The sequence below is a fragment of the Chanodichthys erythropterus genome, chromosome 13 (assembly GCF_024489055.1).
Source record: "Chanodichthys erythropterus isolate Z2021 chromosome 13, ASM2448905v1, whole genome shotgun sequence".
NCBI classification, from domain to species: Eukaryota; Metazoa; Chordata; class Actinopteri; order Cypriniformes; family Xenocyprididae; genus Chanodichthys; species Chanodichthys erythropterus.
In genome coordinates this window covers 43,767,239-43,784,607 of record NC_090233.1, presented here as the reverse complement: position 1 = coordinate 43,784,607, position 17,369 = coordinate 43,767,239, and the positions used below count along the sequence as shown (strand labels likewise).

Sequence of the window (17,369 nt, the reverse complement as noted above, 5' to 3'; positions counted from 1 at the left end):
GTTATTTGACTATGCCAAGATAAATTCCATTTTTCATTCGAGGGCACCTTTAATGCTAATTACACAAAGCCAGTCAAGAGGCCCATTTTAGAAGTGGAAAAGATAAAACTGGCCACCAAACCACTTCCTCCCATGGTTCAGCAGAGATATGAAGACAGGAAATGATGACAGTAAAGAAAAGTTGAGTGTAGGAAGAGAGATATTTATGTGAGGACATTTCACATATTAAGGCAGTCGAAGAAGAGATGATTACTTCCTCACTTACTTTGTCATTAGTCCCTTCATGTCTTTGTCATCTCCATCCAGCAGCTCAAACTTGTTGGTGAGGGTAAGGGAGATCTCTGTTTTGGCCAGCTGACTCAGTGAGTTCTCCTTGTTGGGGTCATTCGTGTCCACAGCTCCTTCACCTGAGTGCAAGGTTTGTGTCATTGTGTTAGCAGGTTTCTGTCATTTTCTAATAATCAGCTGTCACTGAGTGAAAACTGATCTAAACTAACACACTGTTGCCAAAACATCAAATCAGTCCTCATGTCATCTAGGTGGATAATACTGGTAATGTCTGAAAGGTGTTGATGAAATTATGAAATTATGAAATTATGTGTTTGTATTTGTTATAATTTTACCAAGTAGAGACTCAATGTCAGGAACTTCCCCCAGATCCTTCAGGAGTTCATGCAGAAGATCACTGTGATCTGGAGCAATAGCTTCCTTATGTTCCAACACCAACTAGAAGACCAAAAAAAAAAAAAAATGCAAGTCACTTTGAATAAAATTGTCTGCCAAATGCATAAATGTAAAATATAAAGTTGAAAATGTAAAGACTGATATCCCCCGTCTGCAAATGTATGATCCATTTCATACACCATTCATGATACACACATTTTTTAATAGAATCTGCAACATAAAGAGGAGGAGGTATTTATTTCCAATCCATCTCACTGTCTTACAATTTGGCAGAGAAAACAGGACAACACCCAACTGTAGGAGTGGATTTGAAGGGACAATTCAGACAATGTCTTCTTTGTGCAACTCCTAAATATCTCTTTTGAACTCCTCAAATCACAGAATATATCTGGTTCAATAATATATATATTACAGCCATAACAGCTTAAAATGGACATCACATCTCTTAGTTTATGTGTTGCACCCTTCAAGACATACAGAAATGTCAGTCCAAACAGAAAGAATGTAGACATTTGGCTGAGTTGGGAAAAGTATGCAGGCTCTATTATGTCTGCACAGGTCATGATGTCACTTCCTCACACATATGGATCAAGTTAAGCCGCTCCTCAGTAGGTTCCTCTCATGACTCAAAGTGGCTAATGATAGTTAATCACAATGAGTTGCAGATCTAAAAAAGCATTTGACTTCACATTCCAGATAACGCACCTACAGATAAAGTAAATGTTGATGTGTGTAAATTAGAGTCTCTTTTGTATGCCCAGCAATAAAAGATACAAGAAGAGGTAATCTCTTCCATTGAATGATGGGCTCACAGCTGTAATACAAACCTCTTTGTTAAAGTTGGCTTGAAATTAAATCTCACCCTATCTCTTTTCTAAATGCAAGTTATAGATCTTATTGTGGATGGTTAATCCATGCATGTTTCTTTTTTTTTAAGTTTTGATTTTGTAATGTTTAATCTAAATGTCATAACTAGGTCTTCCAGGACTTCTCCAATCATTTAATCTGCTTTAACCCCACCCTTGCAAACTTTCATTCATCTGCTTCCACTTTTGAGTGTAACACGCACATCTCAAAATCCAATCAAAAACTGATGTATAAAAACCAAGTCACACCATACATTTTTTCATTTTCAACAATCTGTTACACTCGGATCTGTTACAATATGAAAGAAAAACTCTGTTGCTACATCGGTTTCATTGCAACTTAAAAAAAAAAAAAAAAAAATTTGAATTCTTTTGAATTCTTTTGAATTCTCAGTTGGCTATGTTTTATGACTTACAGAGTGTGTGTTGATGATCTCCTCAATAGAGATGTAGATAACAGGTTTGCTGAGTGTCACCATGTCAGAGTACTCGTCCACGTTAAACTTCTCCTCTGGAGCTGGAACGTCACAAGCTGCCTGGAAGAAGCCCCTGAAAACAAACAAACAAACATAAAAACATGCCCAGATTAGTGTAACTTCACAGATTTTCAACGGACCTCGGACCTATGTAAATGAACAATGTTTACTATTTCTCCTGTTACACTGAGAAATTAACGTTGATTTGCCAGCAAAGGATTTTTGACAGCTCCAGGGCTTTTGTGAAAACTACAGATTGTACAACAAGGGGGTTATGTACAGAGCAGTTATTGTAAAGGTAGGTTTATCACTGAAAATTGTACTATGTCTACTCTTTAAACAGCATTATAGTAAAAATGGAACACTATGGCAACAGCTTTCTTAACTGTTCGCAACAGCGTTTTGAACTCACAGAACAGCAGTTTCAGTTTTTCCCCTCAATTTGGCCTAAAAGACTGTATTCATGGTCATCCAGTTTTTCAGATTTCCATTGCGGCACTCTCTCTGTATTCTTTGCACCCTACAATGCGCTGGATCCTTCACTGAAAACCCAAGTAACCCACTACCTCTAAACGTTTACTCTCTGAATTCTTGCACCCGGGAACAAAACAAGTCAACACCATTACGACTGAAAGTTAGCTAAGAAGTATTTCCTACTAAAGCAAGGCAGTTTGACTCTGGTAAGCGTATCCATAGCAGACTGATGGGAGTGGCCTTGGGCAGCAATATGCCAAGTGCATTATGGGTGTTGAAGTTTTCCTACCTATTTGGTAAAAGGGAAGACACAACAGTCCTTTTCTCCATTTTCTCTAGTCAGGTAGCGCTGACCCCAATAAATTCTACTGTATAGGCAGCCAAGTTTTATTGAAAGTCCATTTTGCCAGTGGTGAATTACCCCTTTAAATCTTTGGATTACTTTGTGATTTTAGTGGAAAATCTGTGGATTTCTGTAGAACTACTACTACTGAAACCCCCATCAAATTAGCCAAAACATTTAATACACAAATATACAGGACACATGATAGTGAGGAACCTGTTCATATTCTATGAAAATCGTTTTTTAAATGCAAAACAAGATGTTTGAACCAAATGCATAATCAATGTACAATGCAAAGTAGGCTTGAATGAGAAGGTCACATGGTGTCATAAACTGCAATAATCCAGCTCAAGTGTAAACTATCAGGTCCATCACAGACATGCCATCAGGCAGAACTGCTGAGAATCAGAGAGGAAAAGAAATCAGCAGGGAGTTTCCAGTAAGCATGACTCACCAGCATGGGAATGAGGGGCTATGGGTAAAAGGTCATTTAGCACTTCCAGCTGCCTCACACAAGCACACATATGTCTGAAGTGGTGACATATGTCCCTCCTCACTGCTGATGCCTTACTTTCTTACAAAAACACTTCCTCACCTTTAACCTCAATTTCCATATATACTTAGCCTATCCTGACCCTCAAATGTCTGATTGTTTAAAATCTTTTGTTCTACTCATCAGTTTCTACATAAAATACTTATGTTTCTATGAAAAGAAAACAACTTTGGACCCTACTGACTTTCGTTGCATGGACAAAGATATTCTTCAAAATTTCTTCTTTTATGTTCCACAGAAGAAAGTAAGTCATACAAGTTTGGAATGACATGAAGTTGAGTAAATGATGACAGAATTGTCATTTTTGGGTGACCTATCCCTTTAAGTATTTGATTCTTCCTGACAGTACTAGTCTTTTTTTGTGACCCTAGACAAACTAAACCTCAAACTAATAAAGTGCTCTGTTCTCCTCACCTGAACCTTTGATAGGTCTGGGAGATATAGCTGTTCATGGGGGTGAGGTGGTCGCTCTCGTCCTCAAACAGCTTGTTGGCAGCAGCATGCTGTAGCATCTTAGCCACTGATGCCAGGTTCCTCCTTTGCTCCGAGTGCACCTGACCTCCGGCCGTCATGTCAATGATGTCAAAGCCATCTGGAGCCACGATGGCAGGATTCATGTAACGGTAATAGAGCAAAGTCCCTACAATCTGTGGGAAGAAGATGCCGCTATTCAAACTGAACTTATTTCACATTATTTTTCTGGGTTCTTGAGACGCTGACTTCACAAAATATGATTTAGTTAATCTTTAATCTATTGTGGTTCATGTGTCAAACAATTATAGCAACATTTCAAGTATGAAAGGAGCTTTGCAGGCAGGACCCAGTGAATACATATTTTAAAAGAAACATTTGTATGGATACACGAGTACCACTAAAATTTTCAACATCTGACCTTTAATAATTCATCCTCTGTGGCGTCAGGGAATTTCTCATGAAGCGTGTCCTTTAGAACTTTAGCAATATATCTCATGCCGTAACTGCATGCAAAAAAAAAAAAAAAAAACGGACATCAAATAATGCAAAATAATAATCAGAGATCAGCAGTAGAAATAAAAAAAAAATTAGGCCATACCTTAAAATAATGAGAGGTTAGTAATGCATGAGCAAAACAGCACACAACGCTGATTACATATTGAAAATATATCTCTCTATGTTTTCAACTACTGTGCTGCCCCCTGGTGCACAATGACACTGTAAAGTTATATTGTATAAAAGAATCCTTCATAATACAAGAGGTATATTTGGCAAACATAACAGGCAAAATGAAAATGAACTGCATGAAGCATAACCGAAAATCTGTTTGAAAGGCTGCGATGGTCTTTGTTCTTACGGGATGTTTTCCAGCGATGACATGATAGACCCGAGCACTTTGTCTGTGACGGTACGGAGCACCTGATTGGAGGATTCCAGTTTGGCTCTCACTTCCTCGTGTGACAGAGCCTGCTCTGGCGTGACCTCATATGGCAGCTTACTGTGAAGTAAAGTTCAACAACAGTAGTAAAAAACAATTCAATAAAAAAGTAAAGTAATAGGGGGTCGGTATGAGATATGCTATTTTTAATGTATTTGAAAGAAGTCTCTCTGCATTTATTTGATCAACCATACAGTAAAAACAGTAGTATTGCGAAATATTACAACTTAAAACAACTGTTTTCTATTTGAATATATTTTAAAATGTAATTTATTCTTGTAAATGGTCATGCAAAAGCTGAATATATATATATAGTCGTTTTTTATTGTTACAATTTCTAAATAATATGGGGGAAAAATGTAAAAATGCTAGCAAAGATGGAGGGGAAATGGATGTGAGAAAGTGTAAATGAGAGTGTGTGTGTAATATTATGTGAGATGAAAAAATATGCATATGGATTGAGTGTGCTTGTATGAACCTGGCTTCTCCTGTAGCGGTCTCTAGCTGATTGACCCAGGCTTTGTAGATGTCTACAGGGTTAGTGTTGATGCCCAGGTTTTTGTCTTCAATGATCTCTTTAACCACTGGTCCAAGCAGCTGTCTGAGGGCGTTCTGTCCACGAGCACCACGGTAAAAGCTCAGAACCATTTTAATGACTGTAGGGTTCCCAGTCACTATTTCCTGGATATGATCCACCTTAGATCTACCAGAGATGACAGCAAAGTTACAATGATATTTGCCATACTGTATATTAAAAAGCAAAATTATACACATTGTATCAGAGACATCTGATTCACGTTTGAGACAATAATTATGAATTGAGATATAGTCTCTCCGAAACAATGTTGTTTTTGAATGCTCAAGCTAACAAATAGTATTCCATATTTACGTCTCAGTCTATATATCTTACTTGATCTCCTCTCGCAGCGCTGACTCAAAAAGCTTGAGCAGCAAGTACTCTTCCCGCTGGTTAGAGGCATAGTTATACAGCGTGAAGATCACAGTGTCCATGAACTTGGTGGATTTGTTCTGGGGCATCTGGAAGATTAGCTTGGCCAGATACGAAGGATTAGTCTATTAAATTAAGAAAAGTCATTGATTAAAAAATACAGCTTAAATTATTTATAGTATGTTTAACTTATAGTACATAGTTTTAAATGTATAAATGTTTTCCCTTTTTGTCATTTTATAAATGCTGTTTTTATTCATTTATATATCATATTTATAAATGCATTATTTAATATTCCTTTAATGCCTTTAGTCAGCCACACATTGCAATTCAGCATTCCAGTTTATTTCTTAAATTATTTAAAATGACTGAATTTGGGCTAAAGGTCTTTGTCTCACTTGTAGAAGGTAAAAGAGATGCTGATAGGCCTCCAGTTTCTTCCTTTTGTCTTTGCTCAGGCCCTTGATGCCCTGCTTTTCCCCCGTGGCCAGATCTTCTTTACTCATTTTGTTCTTTTTGCTTTTCATTTTTTTGCTGTGTGATACCACATCCTGCCAGAGGAGACAACATTGCAATAGTTGGAAAAATTAAGATGGGTCAAAGGTTACACCCGCCTAGGCCTAGTCTGAACATCTTGTAACTGCTTCTACTCTTATGTGACTTAAGAAAACTAAAAGGTTTCTTTTTTATCTCATTGATGTCTATTTGATTTGGAGTAGCATTCTAAGGTTCTAATGTCATGGAAAAACACATAAACCCAAGTACATCAAAGGATAATGTAACATTTGTCTCATTAATCCATAGTATATGCAACAAACAGTCCATACAGCTTAACAATCATAAAAAGGAAGCACCTGTAGTGTGATCCTGTTCTTTACTAACAGGCCAATCTTAATATCCATCAAATTCAGATCCTTTTCCATTTGCTGATTAGCACGGATCTTGGTGACCACTTCCTCTCTGAGCCGTGTCACTTCCTGTTCCTCCTGTAAATCGAGGCTGCTTTGCTCCAGCAAATGTACAAATTTACGGACCACTGAGAGTGGGGGGTGCTGAGAACCGGCTGTTTGAAAAATAAATGGAAAAATGATGTTGATATTTATCTTTAAAACCAATCAACTAACAATACAAGTAAGTATAAAATAAATTACATAATACATTAAATACAATAATGTAATTGACTTACTCAAGGTTCTGTAGTCAACTCTTGCTTTGTTAGCCTTAAGGTAAGCTTGAATCGTCACTATTTCTTTCTCCTGAACACGATACACATAATATTTCAGTGTCATGAGTGATAAAGAAGCTGCTCATTCACTTGTGTGTGAGATGACTTACATGGTCTCTGAAGTACTGCAGTCTCTTATTATAGCTTCGTTTAGCTTTCCACATCTTCACAAGTGACTGTAACTAAATTGTAGTGGAAACATGTTTTCATGCTATGAATAATTCAACTACTGCAATTCAGAACAACAAAGTGGATATGGTATGATGAAAAACTGTAATAAATGAGCATCAGTGAAAGAAACGTTACCTTAATCACAGTGCTCACACTGTCTTGGAAGGTCTTTAGTCTGTCTTTATAGACTCTTCTCTGTTTGTAGCCCTTCCAGGAGGCCTGTAATGGTAAACCAATCCCCATGTGAAAAATACCCAATGGCTGCATTCGAAATCGCATACTTCCCTACTATATAGTAGGTGAAAAACAGTGTGTGACAAAAGAAGTATGTCTGAAATTCACAGTACTCATAAAAGAGTAGGCATAAAGTACCCGGATGACCTACTATTTAGGGCGAGAATCTGAAGTGTGCATATGATGAGGCCACGGGAGAGGATTTATGAATGGCAGTGAAGCAATGCAACTGATGCTGGTAGGTCACATGATAATGTCAACATGGCGAATGTAGAACATCCAGATTATATTCATATTACACATATTTAAGCTATATAAAGAACATACTTTTTTAGTTGTTGCGAAGTAATTACTGTTTCAAAATAAGTACCTACTTGAGAGAGTATGTGATTTCGGACGCAGCCCATCACATTTTTGTTCCTAGAACATATTAGTAGTTTATTTTCTTTGGAACTGAGTTGTAAAGAAAACGATACAACTGTAGAGTTTAGGCAGCCGAAACAGTTACTAAACCTTTTTTTTTTTTCCTACTATACTTTCATAGTATAATGTGTTTTTCAGTGTTTTTATAGTGTTCATTTTCAGTGTCTTGTTATTTGTGCAAGCAAAAAGCCTATGACAATTTCTCAAAGCGTTAACATAAAATCATTTAGATTTACTTTCTTTTGCATGTGTACATTAAGCAAATTAAAGTGCAAATTATGCAAACTATGAAATTACGCCGTATATTTTTTTCGTTATTAAATGATAAGTTAAACAAATAATAATAAAAATATATTAAAAATAATAATTACGTTTTTTATCTTAAAACTGTGGTCAAATATTAAAATGTGAGTCTTAAAACTTTCAAATTAAACATACTTTGACATAAATAAGAATTGTATAGTGATAACATGCAGTAAAATGTAGACAACAACAACAAAAATCACAAGACTGTTGGAGGTCTAGTATACGAGTAATCAGGTTAATTATCAATAATTTACATTACACAGTTAAGCACCTGCAGTTTGATGACGCTCAGCTCTTGTTTTTGCAGGTACTCCAGTCTGTCATTATGTGCCCGCCTCACCAGGTATCCACGAATCAGGGCCTGCAGTTTGATGATGAGCTGCTCATTGGCCAACCAAAGCTGCTCTCTGTTATACTCTGCTGTTACACTGCTCAAAACACTCTAGTTAGGGGGAAAGAAAATATGAACTGAACTGCAGAGCTCACATACTGTACAACACATGTATGTTTGTGCTAAGGACATACCTGGATTTCTTCTTTGGTAAGCTGTGAACTGTCATGGACAAAATTATCTGGCTCAACCCATGTCCCTTCTTTGCTTTCAATGTTGTAGAAGTAATCATATTTATCCTTGATCTTGTGTTTTACCCATGACGTGCCACTGGTCCCTACAGATAACACAGTTGAAATTAAAGTACTGTGATTGCCCAGAGTTCCTGTGAAGAATAACTTGTGTATGAAGAATACCATATGTATACTGAAAACAAATGAACCAGTAAATGTTTTAGATGGTGCTTGAAAAGTCTGTGGAATATTTACAACTAATATCTAACAATTTATCAAATTAAATTTGCAAAATTTGCATAGATTTTTCACAATTAGGTTATGTTAATGCTAATGAGAAACATATACAAGAATAGGCTTAAGAATACAATATGCTGCTAATTGTATAATAAATGATATTTAATATGCATGACAATAAATTCTCTGGCCTCAAAGAGTAAGGGAGATAACAATAACTAAGTTAATGATCAAATTATATCTAAACTTTCCAGACCACAGTCATCAGGCGTGTGAGAGAGTTACCTTGTTCTGTTTGAGAGCTCTGTAACTGAGAGAGCTGACTGTGGTAGATGTGAGCACATTCAGACAGCGCTGCTCGAAGACCTGCATCAGGACACTGCAGAGCAGTTAGTGTGGCCCTGGCATCTCCCTCAGATACTGCCCTGTTAATGTCTGCTATGGCCTCAGCCACTGAAATCATACACGCAATATACAGAACAAATCAGTTTCAATCATTGCGAATGGACACACAAAGTCACAGTTCTTCATAGAATGTATATATATATATATATATATATATATATATATATACATATATATTAGTGTTGGTCATAGATTAATTTTTTTAAATCTAGATTAATCTAATTGTAATCTTGGAATTAATCTAGATTAATCTAGATTAAAATGGCTCATTTGAATTCTGCCGAAAACATTCAGAATATGTGTGCTACCCAAATAATGACTAAAAGTAATCCGCCATTTTCTCCGACAAAGCAGTCAGGAGTTAGAAGATTAACATCGGTGGAGTTAAACTTGAAAAATGGTGTATATTGACATCTTTCTGCGTTTGAAACAACATTGATTCTCATGTTCATTGATGTTTATTTGATGCTATAAATGGACTCGTAGTAAGAGATGATCAGTTTACGAGCCTTTTGAGCTGAGACGCTACAGCAATCTGTCACGATCATGGTCACGACACAAAGTAAAGAGCAACAAAACGTTTTTTATTGTTTGAATTTCTTAAAAAAACTAAAACTACACAGTTTTAAAGCTGGGACTTTGTTTAACCTGCTCTGTCTTGTCTGTCGACGTGTTGTCAGTATCCTCTTTGCTCCGCGATGTATTTTTTACTCTGTGTGGAGTGACAGCGCCAGGGCTTGTCGGACAAAGCAACAGTAACTAAGGGGGGCAGGTCTTTGCGAAGGGTCAATTCGGCTAGGTATACATCCGCGCTAAAATATCAAGGTGAAAGTCATCATAGCTTGTGTAGAATAGACCCAGCTCCCAACCCAACTTTGAGAATAGATTAACGGTGATATTTTTTTTATCACTCGATAAGAGTCTCACGTTAAACGCAGCACGTTAACGCCGATAACGGCCCACCACTAATATATATACACTTTACAATTTTATTTATTGTGACAATATTTTTGTCAGGTTTATTTTCTGTGTGTTTGTTTTAGTTTGGTTTGCCCTGTTCGTCTGCCCATTTGTATTCACTAGTTAGTTTCCTTGGTAACTGATTATGTAACACACCTATTTCTATTTTGTTAATGATCTAGTTCTGTGAAATTAAGCCTTTAGTTTCCTCAGTTTATTGTTCAGTGTTTGTATGATGTGGTTGCGTTCTAGTTTTTTCCTGATATCTCCTGAGTGTTCAGAGTTGTATCGTTAAAGGGTTAGTTCACCCAAAAATGAAATTTCTGTCATTAATTACTCACCCATATGTTGTTCCAAACCTGTAAAGCCGGGGACACACCTAACGATTAGCTGAAACATTGAAACATTCTAAGACTGAACTGAACACACATACCGATTGTTTCCTTCGACTGGAGCCGATTTATATACATATTTATATTACAAAACTGACACTTTGACGTTTCAAAAAGTTCATAAAGAGATTTTAAAACTAATCCATATGAATTGAGCGGTTTAATCCAAATTCTGTAAAGAGAAAATTTTCTCTCACGATTTTATGAGATGAATAGATTCAATTTAGGCTTTCATTCACATATAAACATTAATCAACTCACATCAGATGTGGTAAACAGAAGCTCAAGCATGTTTGCTTGACGTGTGAGAACCAATGATGTTCATTCTTGTGTGTTACGCAGCGCGTTTGAGCTTCCGCAAGAGGTTTGTTCTCACGTGTCAAGCAGGTTCAGTTGGGCTTCTGTCTGTTTGCTGATCAGTGTTTATATGTGAATAAAAGCCTAAATTCAGTTCAAATTTGGACTAAACTGCTCAATACATATGGATTAGTTTTACGAAATGTTTTGAAGCGGCAAAGTGTTAGTTGCGTAGCTGCCTGTGGAGGGATAGATCATTTGTGTTCTGAAGATGAATAAAAGTCTTAAGAGTTTGGAAGGACATGAGGGTTAGTTATTGACAGAATTTTAATTTCCTTTTCATTTCATTTTTGGGTTTTATTTCTCATTTTTGGGACAGACTTTATTAGCCCTTTAATAAAGTGTTTTCGTTGGTTTCTCCATCGTTGTGCATTCATTGCTGCCAAATGTGACCATTTTCTTGTGAATTTTATATAGATTCTTTTAAATAGCTTATATAAGATATATATATTATTATACTGTATGTTATAAAAAAATGTATTGTGCTCTGTAAAAACAACATATTCAAAGGTTTGAAAGGTTATAAGGCTATAATGTCGATTACATGTATCACTACACATCCTTTACAGGGATGTGTATAGGAAATAAACAGAATGGGTCTCATTCATGAAACATTCGTAAATATACGAGTAAATATGCGAGTGATTTGCGCGTAAACAGACTTTCCCGAAAACTCTCCTCCTGATTCACAAATACTTCGTAAACGTCAGATGTGATAGTGAAATGTGTGTGTGTGTGTTAATGAATTCCAATCAGTCGTAAATGGGACACGCGTGCACGTTCATTCTCAATTACCATAAATCCCGCCCATTAAATCCGACTGACAACTATATATGGGCATCATATTATGACACCAAATGAAGGATTTTGGCCATTTTATAGGAAACAAGTTCCATAGTTTGCCCAGCCCTATTGAAATCAATTCATTATTTGATTAAAGTGCTCCGTTTGCAGATGCTATAGGTGCGTTCACGCGGCCTCGTAATTCCTGTAGTTACAAGATTCTAGCTTGTAAAAAGCGTTCACGTCCTCGTAGAGTTCGTAATTACAGTTTGTAAGCTGGGAGTTTTCTGAAAGCTCCCACATGTAACATGTGGCCACTATACCACCTGACCGCTGTAGATTGATTTATTAGGCGTTGATAGTAGTGCCATGGAAACGCATAATTTCCAGTCGAAGGACCAAAAGGACGTGAACAGCTCCGAATATAACGTCATTTCAAGATAGCGGTAAATACAAGGTGACGTGAACGCAGCTTAATACTGGCTCTCACAACAAAAGTAAAAAGAAAAATAGTATGTAATTACTAATATTTTTTCAAAATGCTGTGTAATGTACCTTATTAAGGTGAATTAAAATGCAGCCTTATTAATGAGCAAAACGTTCAGATGTTAAACGCACTATTTACGCGTGACTGGGAGAAGGTGTAGATTTCTTTCGTACCAACTAACATTTGGAAAATACGAACATTTTAATGAATCCGAAAATTTACGCCAGAACCACTTTACACACGATTTATACAAAAATTCGTTCTGCTCTTGTTTCATGAATGAGACCCAATGAACATAAAAACTAATCATTCAGCTTTCATGATGCAAATTATATTTGGTTACAAACTTACATTTGAGTGCGTCCTCCTGGTCCCGGTTGGCAGAGTGTATGGCCTCCTGGATCTGGTCCAGCCACAGCACAGCAGATTCATCTCCAGAGCTCTATTACAGCACAACACACAATCAGCACATGCTCAATACAAACATGTGTACACACTGTCACAGAGCAAACAAATCATCTGCTACTACACACCAATTTATTCTCAATGTAAGCAACTACAGTAAATCAGGAAAAGATGGAGGCTGTATTATACATTCTGTGCAACTATCACTGGTTAAACAGGAAGTGTCTCCTTGGGAAATGTTTTGTTTATGCAGGTGTTTCACAGCAGTCATATAATATAATAGCATCCCAATGTATTATGTTAAATGTTAAGAGCAAAGTTAACCGAAAACAAACAAACAAACAAAAAAAAAAAATTATTACTTTACAGAATTTTGAAAACACCATCAGTGTTCACCATCAATAAAACAATAAAATGCTTTCCTTAATTTTAAGAGATAAAAAAGTATGGTGCAATATTTGGTCTGTTATGTTTCCCTACTTTAGAAACATTCCAACAGTAATAGAAGAAGTGAAAATAGACCAGAAGAGAGATGTGAATGCAAATAGAAGGGAAGGAATTAGGGAGTCAAAGTGTCATAACTGTCATACATTAGTGTCATACATAATCCAAGGAATGTTTAATAAATAGCGTAATAGTGTGGGCGGATTGTCTTTTACGCAGATTTAACAGAAAAAAAAAATAGAAAAAGTTAGGAACCTGCAACCTGATGATATCGACTGCTGTGAAAAACAAAAGATTTATCATTCTACCTATCATTTGTTGAGACTGATATCCTGAAAAACAAAAAAAATACTGTTTCCTTTATTTGAACGGATAAGACCTGAAAGAAAGAAAGAAAGAAAGAAAGAAAGAAAGAAAGAAAGAAAGAAAAAGAAAGAAAGAAAGAAAGAAAGAAAGAAAGAAAGAAAGAAAGAAAGAAAGAAAGAAAGAAAGAAAGAAAGAAAGAAAGAAAGAAAGAAAGAAAGAAAGAAAGAAAGAAAGAAAGAAAGAAAGAAAGAAAGAAAGAGAAAGGAAAGAAAGGAAGAAAGAGAAAGGAAAGAAAGTGAAATCTATTAAGGTCTCAAGTTACTCAAGTGGTCAGAACACCAAAACATCATATAAACATTCCTATATGTTATTTAGGAACTATTTGTGGACAAATGTTTGTAAATTGTTTGGTCCATGAACTGGAACCATTTGGGGGATGTTTCATGTCACACAGCATTTCCTGACATGCCTGAAACATGAGCACTGAGCAATTCTGAATCCACACTCCCAGAGCCCTTAACAGGAAACCAACACGCCCTTCGATGCAGACATCTAACTTGACGGTTATCTTAATATACAAATGACTGATGTTCAGAACAGACACTTGTACGTCATGTTTAGTTTGATGAACAATACTTTGTAAAAATTCACAGGAAAAAACTTTCAAGCATGTGGAGACTATTTGTGCTGCTGCTATTACCATTAATGTTTGAGTTTTCACTTCAAGATTCAGGTAAGACCACTTTTCTCTAACATTTTAAGATATTTAGAGATCAACAGCTGATTGCTATTTGGCAGAGATGTGGACATGGACTGAAGTCATGATTTTGTGACTAAAAAATAAACTTTAGGGTAGTTGACTGACTGCCCCAAAGACTCGACTCTTGACTTATTGACTCCTGGCTATGTTAGTAGATCAAGTGACTTTTCAGTCATCTAAAACAAATTATTCTCAAAATATAATGTTCAACAAATATAATTTTGGGTGGTTGTACACTGCTGAAAAGAACAACAACTAAAAAAGTCAGAGATAGAAAGCAAGCAACACACAAAACTACACAACCCCAACAAATTAAATTAAATTAAATACAACAAGTATATATAATGTCATACAGTTAAAATGTAACACTTCAATGAATTAAAATAAATTCTTTGACACACACACACACATATATATTTAATTAAAAAAATACAAAATGCTTGATGTTGGCAGCTTGTACTGTCTTACTCTTACGGTTAAAGTTTGTCACGTGTGATTAAACTGGACAATCTGTGCCTATTAAAAACTGAAACCGAATCACATCAGCCATATTCAGAGTAGGCGTTATATTTAATTTCAAATATAGTATGTTCAATTGATAAGACTTAATGTTTTACGATCACGTCACATTTACACAACCAATGTTTACCAGATGAATCCAGCTAATAAAGTTACTAAAATATGCATTTAGCATTTTATGTGCAATGTTATTACTGCTAAAATAATGACTTGAAGCCATGTCCGCATATCTAATAATGTTTGTTGAATTATATTCAATTAAATTTACCACTACTAACCGTTATAGGGTAAAATTTAGGCTGTTTTTCAAATGTACATAACAGGTTTTCAATAAAATATCCAAGTCTCCCAGTCTTTTACTAAAATTGTGTTATTTACAATCCCCTGTTGTTAAAGTTTGTTTAGATAAAACCAGATTATGCCTATAAGCACCAGCAGGTCAAATTTACCCACATTTGCCTGTATATTTGCACATTTTTGCGCTGCTTCTGTTTTAATGTTCTTTGTTACTAGGCAACAGATTTCCCCCACTGAGATCGCGGTAATCAGTTTTAGTCACAGTGGATAAAAGAAGGCGATTTCATGGATGCCAAACAAATATTAGAGACATTAAATGCCATGAGTTATGAGTGCTATTTATTCTAGTCTGCCGTTTCCTCAAAAAATATTTCCGATCTATGATGTAATGAATAAAACAATTTTAATAATTACTCCAAGTTTATTGGTGTTGTTCTCTTATTCAAATTGTACACAACTAAACAAATTAATAATGAATTAGGTGAAAATGTGTGCCTGAATTTGTCATTGCATCATATCTACATCTTATGCAGTGTGGTGAATTATTGTCTATTTAGGGTATTTTAGTCATTTAAATAACATGGGTTATCTTAATAAGTGATTAATGACATTTTATTATAATTTTACACCACCCAAATATGTATTTATTTCCTTCTAATTCTCGCTTTCATTGCAGGCTGGTTTATAATCACCATTAAGAAAAGTGATTAGCCTGCTTAAAATGAACATAAAACAACAAGACAAAAAGTCACAGTTGTTGATGACTAAACATTTTTTTTTATGACTCTAGACATTACTTTGTGAAGTCAGTGGCACAATACAAATATGTTTTTTACCCATATCAAAACAGCAGTCGTGTGCATGGGTACATTTTACCAGCTGGCGGTTTTAGGTATACAACGACTCCTGACTCCCATATTTCAGTATCAAGCTGTGTGAACACACTTTTTTTCAGTACTTTAACATTGTGTTTTCTACCATTTTTTTCAGCATCAATACATTCCAGCATCGAAATGCCAAAACATTCAATTCAGCCAAAAACTTTTCCTGGAACAATAGAGCTCAATGCTTCCCTGTTCTCCAACACATCTGTCCATCAGCCTGTGATAAACGCCAATGCTACCGTCATCAATTACACCACTGGAGTTGTCAGCACTAGGATCATTCCATCCGCGTACATCCTAGCCATCCTCGTGGGGATCCCCTCTAACGTCTTTGTGTTGGTTTGCCTCAGTGGAAGAAAGAATTTTTCCAGCAGAATCCTATATTTTAGCCTAGCAGTTTCAGACCTTCTCCTGCTACTTTCCCTCACACTCAGAGTCCACTATCACTTCAACAACAACAACTGGATCTTTGGAGAGCTGGCTTGCAAGATGGTGACTGCCTGCTTTTATGGTAACATCTACTGCTCGATCCATGCCCACATGTGCATTAGTGTGATGCGCTACCTTGCAGTGGTCCACCCGTTCCTCTACAGGACAATGTCGAAACAGTACTGTGCGATCTGGGCGAGCTTAACCATTTGGGTGGTTTTAGCTATTGCAATGGCACCAGAGTTTCTGGTTCAGCAAAGCTACAGCATTTCTGGGTTAAATTTGGTGATGTGTCATGATATCCAGCCCTATAAAGAAGCGTCCTACAAAGCTTTAATTCCATACAGATTGAGTCTGATCTGCCTGGGGTTCATCCTGCCATCGCTGGTCATTGCATTTGTTTACGGATCCATCATCTACCACCTAAATCGTTCCAGTCGTGACTGGAAGCACTACATGAAGGCCAGCACATTGGTGTTTGGGATCTTTTTAGTGTGTTTTGCTCCATGTAGTACACTTCTTTTTGCACATTATGTGAAGCTGTACACTGAGGAACAGTATGAGTTGTATTATTACTACAGAATAGCCGTATGTTTGTGTTCCTTCCACAGCTGTCTGGACCCTTTCCTCTCTTATCTCCTCGCAAAGACTTCAACTTCCCGAGTCAAGTTTAGATCCTTTAGCTCTAGACCTTTGAAAGCTTTGTCCACTGCCTAAGGCCTTCTAAATAACAGGATGTTTTTGTTGCGGACCCTGTAAGGGGGGCTTCCTTATCTAAAATGGCTTAACAGTGGCTTAAGGATGATATGGTTGGACTTCCCACTTTGTACTTTAGTAGAGGCTCATTACTTTGTACGCAAGTGAAGGAAGTTGGAAACTCAAGCTGTAACCATAAAACAAAGTCAAGCTGAATACAAAGAACTGTTTGTATTCAAATAAGAGATGTAACCTCTTAAATAAAAGTAATTCAAATAAGAGATGTAACCTCTTAGACATTTCATTGTTTTAGAGCTGTTATTCTATTT

At 36.3% G+C, this 17,369-nt stretch overlaps 2 protein-coding genes across 2 annotated transcripts in view; one reads left to right on the top strand and one right to left on the bottom strand.

Annotated features, from left to right (window-relative positions):
- The window catches only part of iqgap2 (IQ motif containing GTPase activating protein 2), a 68,640-nt gene that overhangs the window by 6,579 nt on the left and 44,692 nt on the right, over positions 1-17,369 (bottom strand). The window contains exons 16-32 of the mRNA XM_067407795.1: positions 12,652-12,742; positions 9,202-9,369; positions 8,641-8,783; positions 8,387-8,557; positions 7,288-7,371; positions 7,092-7,163; positions 6,943-7,012; positions 6,611-6,819; positions 6,155-6,307; positions 5,718-5,881; positions 5,286-5,510; positions 4,727-4,867; positions 4,289-4,373; positions 3,811-4,043; positions 1,967-2,099; positions 624-726; positions 266-407 (exon numbers count right to left, since the gene is read on the bottom strand). Coding sequence (XP_067263896.1) covers positions 266-407; positions 624-726; positions 1,967-2,099; positions 3,811-4,043; positions 4,289-4,373; positions 4,727-4,867; positions 5,286-5,510; positions 5,718-5,881; positions 6,155-6,307; positions 6,611-6,819; positions 6,943-7,012; positions 7,092-7,163; positions 7,288-7,371; positions 8,387-8,557; positions 8,641-8,783; positions 9,202-9,369; positions 12,652-12,742 — 2,387 coding nt within the window. The remainder of the gene's footprint in view (positions 1-265; positions 408-623; positions 727-1,966; positions 2,100-3,810; positions 4,044-4,288; positions 4,374-4,726; positions 4,868-5,285; positions 5,511-5,717; positions 5,882-6,154; positions 6,308-6,610; positions 6,820-6,942; positions 7,013-7,091; positions 7,164-7,287; positions 7,372-8,386; positions 8,558-8,640; positions 8,784-9,201; positions 9,370-12,651; positions 12,743-17,369) is intronic.
- f2rl2 (coagulation factor II (thrombin) receptor-like 2) lies at positions 13,590-17,366 on the top strand. The gene is made up of 2 exons (XM_067407794.1): positions 13,590-14,188; positions 16,022-17,366. The coding sequence occupies exons 1-2, from the start codon at positions 14,125-14,127 to the stop codon at positions 17,059-17,061; spliced, it is 1,104 nt and encodes a 367-aa protein (XP_067263895.1). The 5' UTR covers positions 13,590-14,124; the 3' UTR covers positions 17,062-17,366.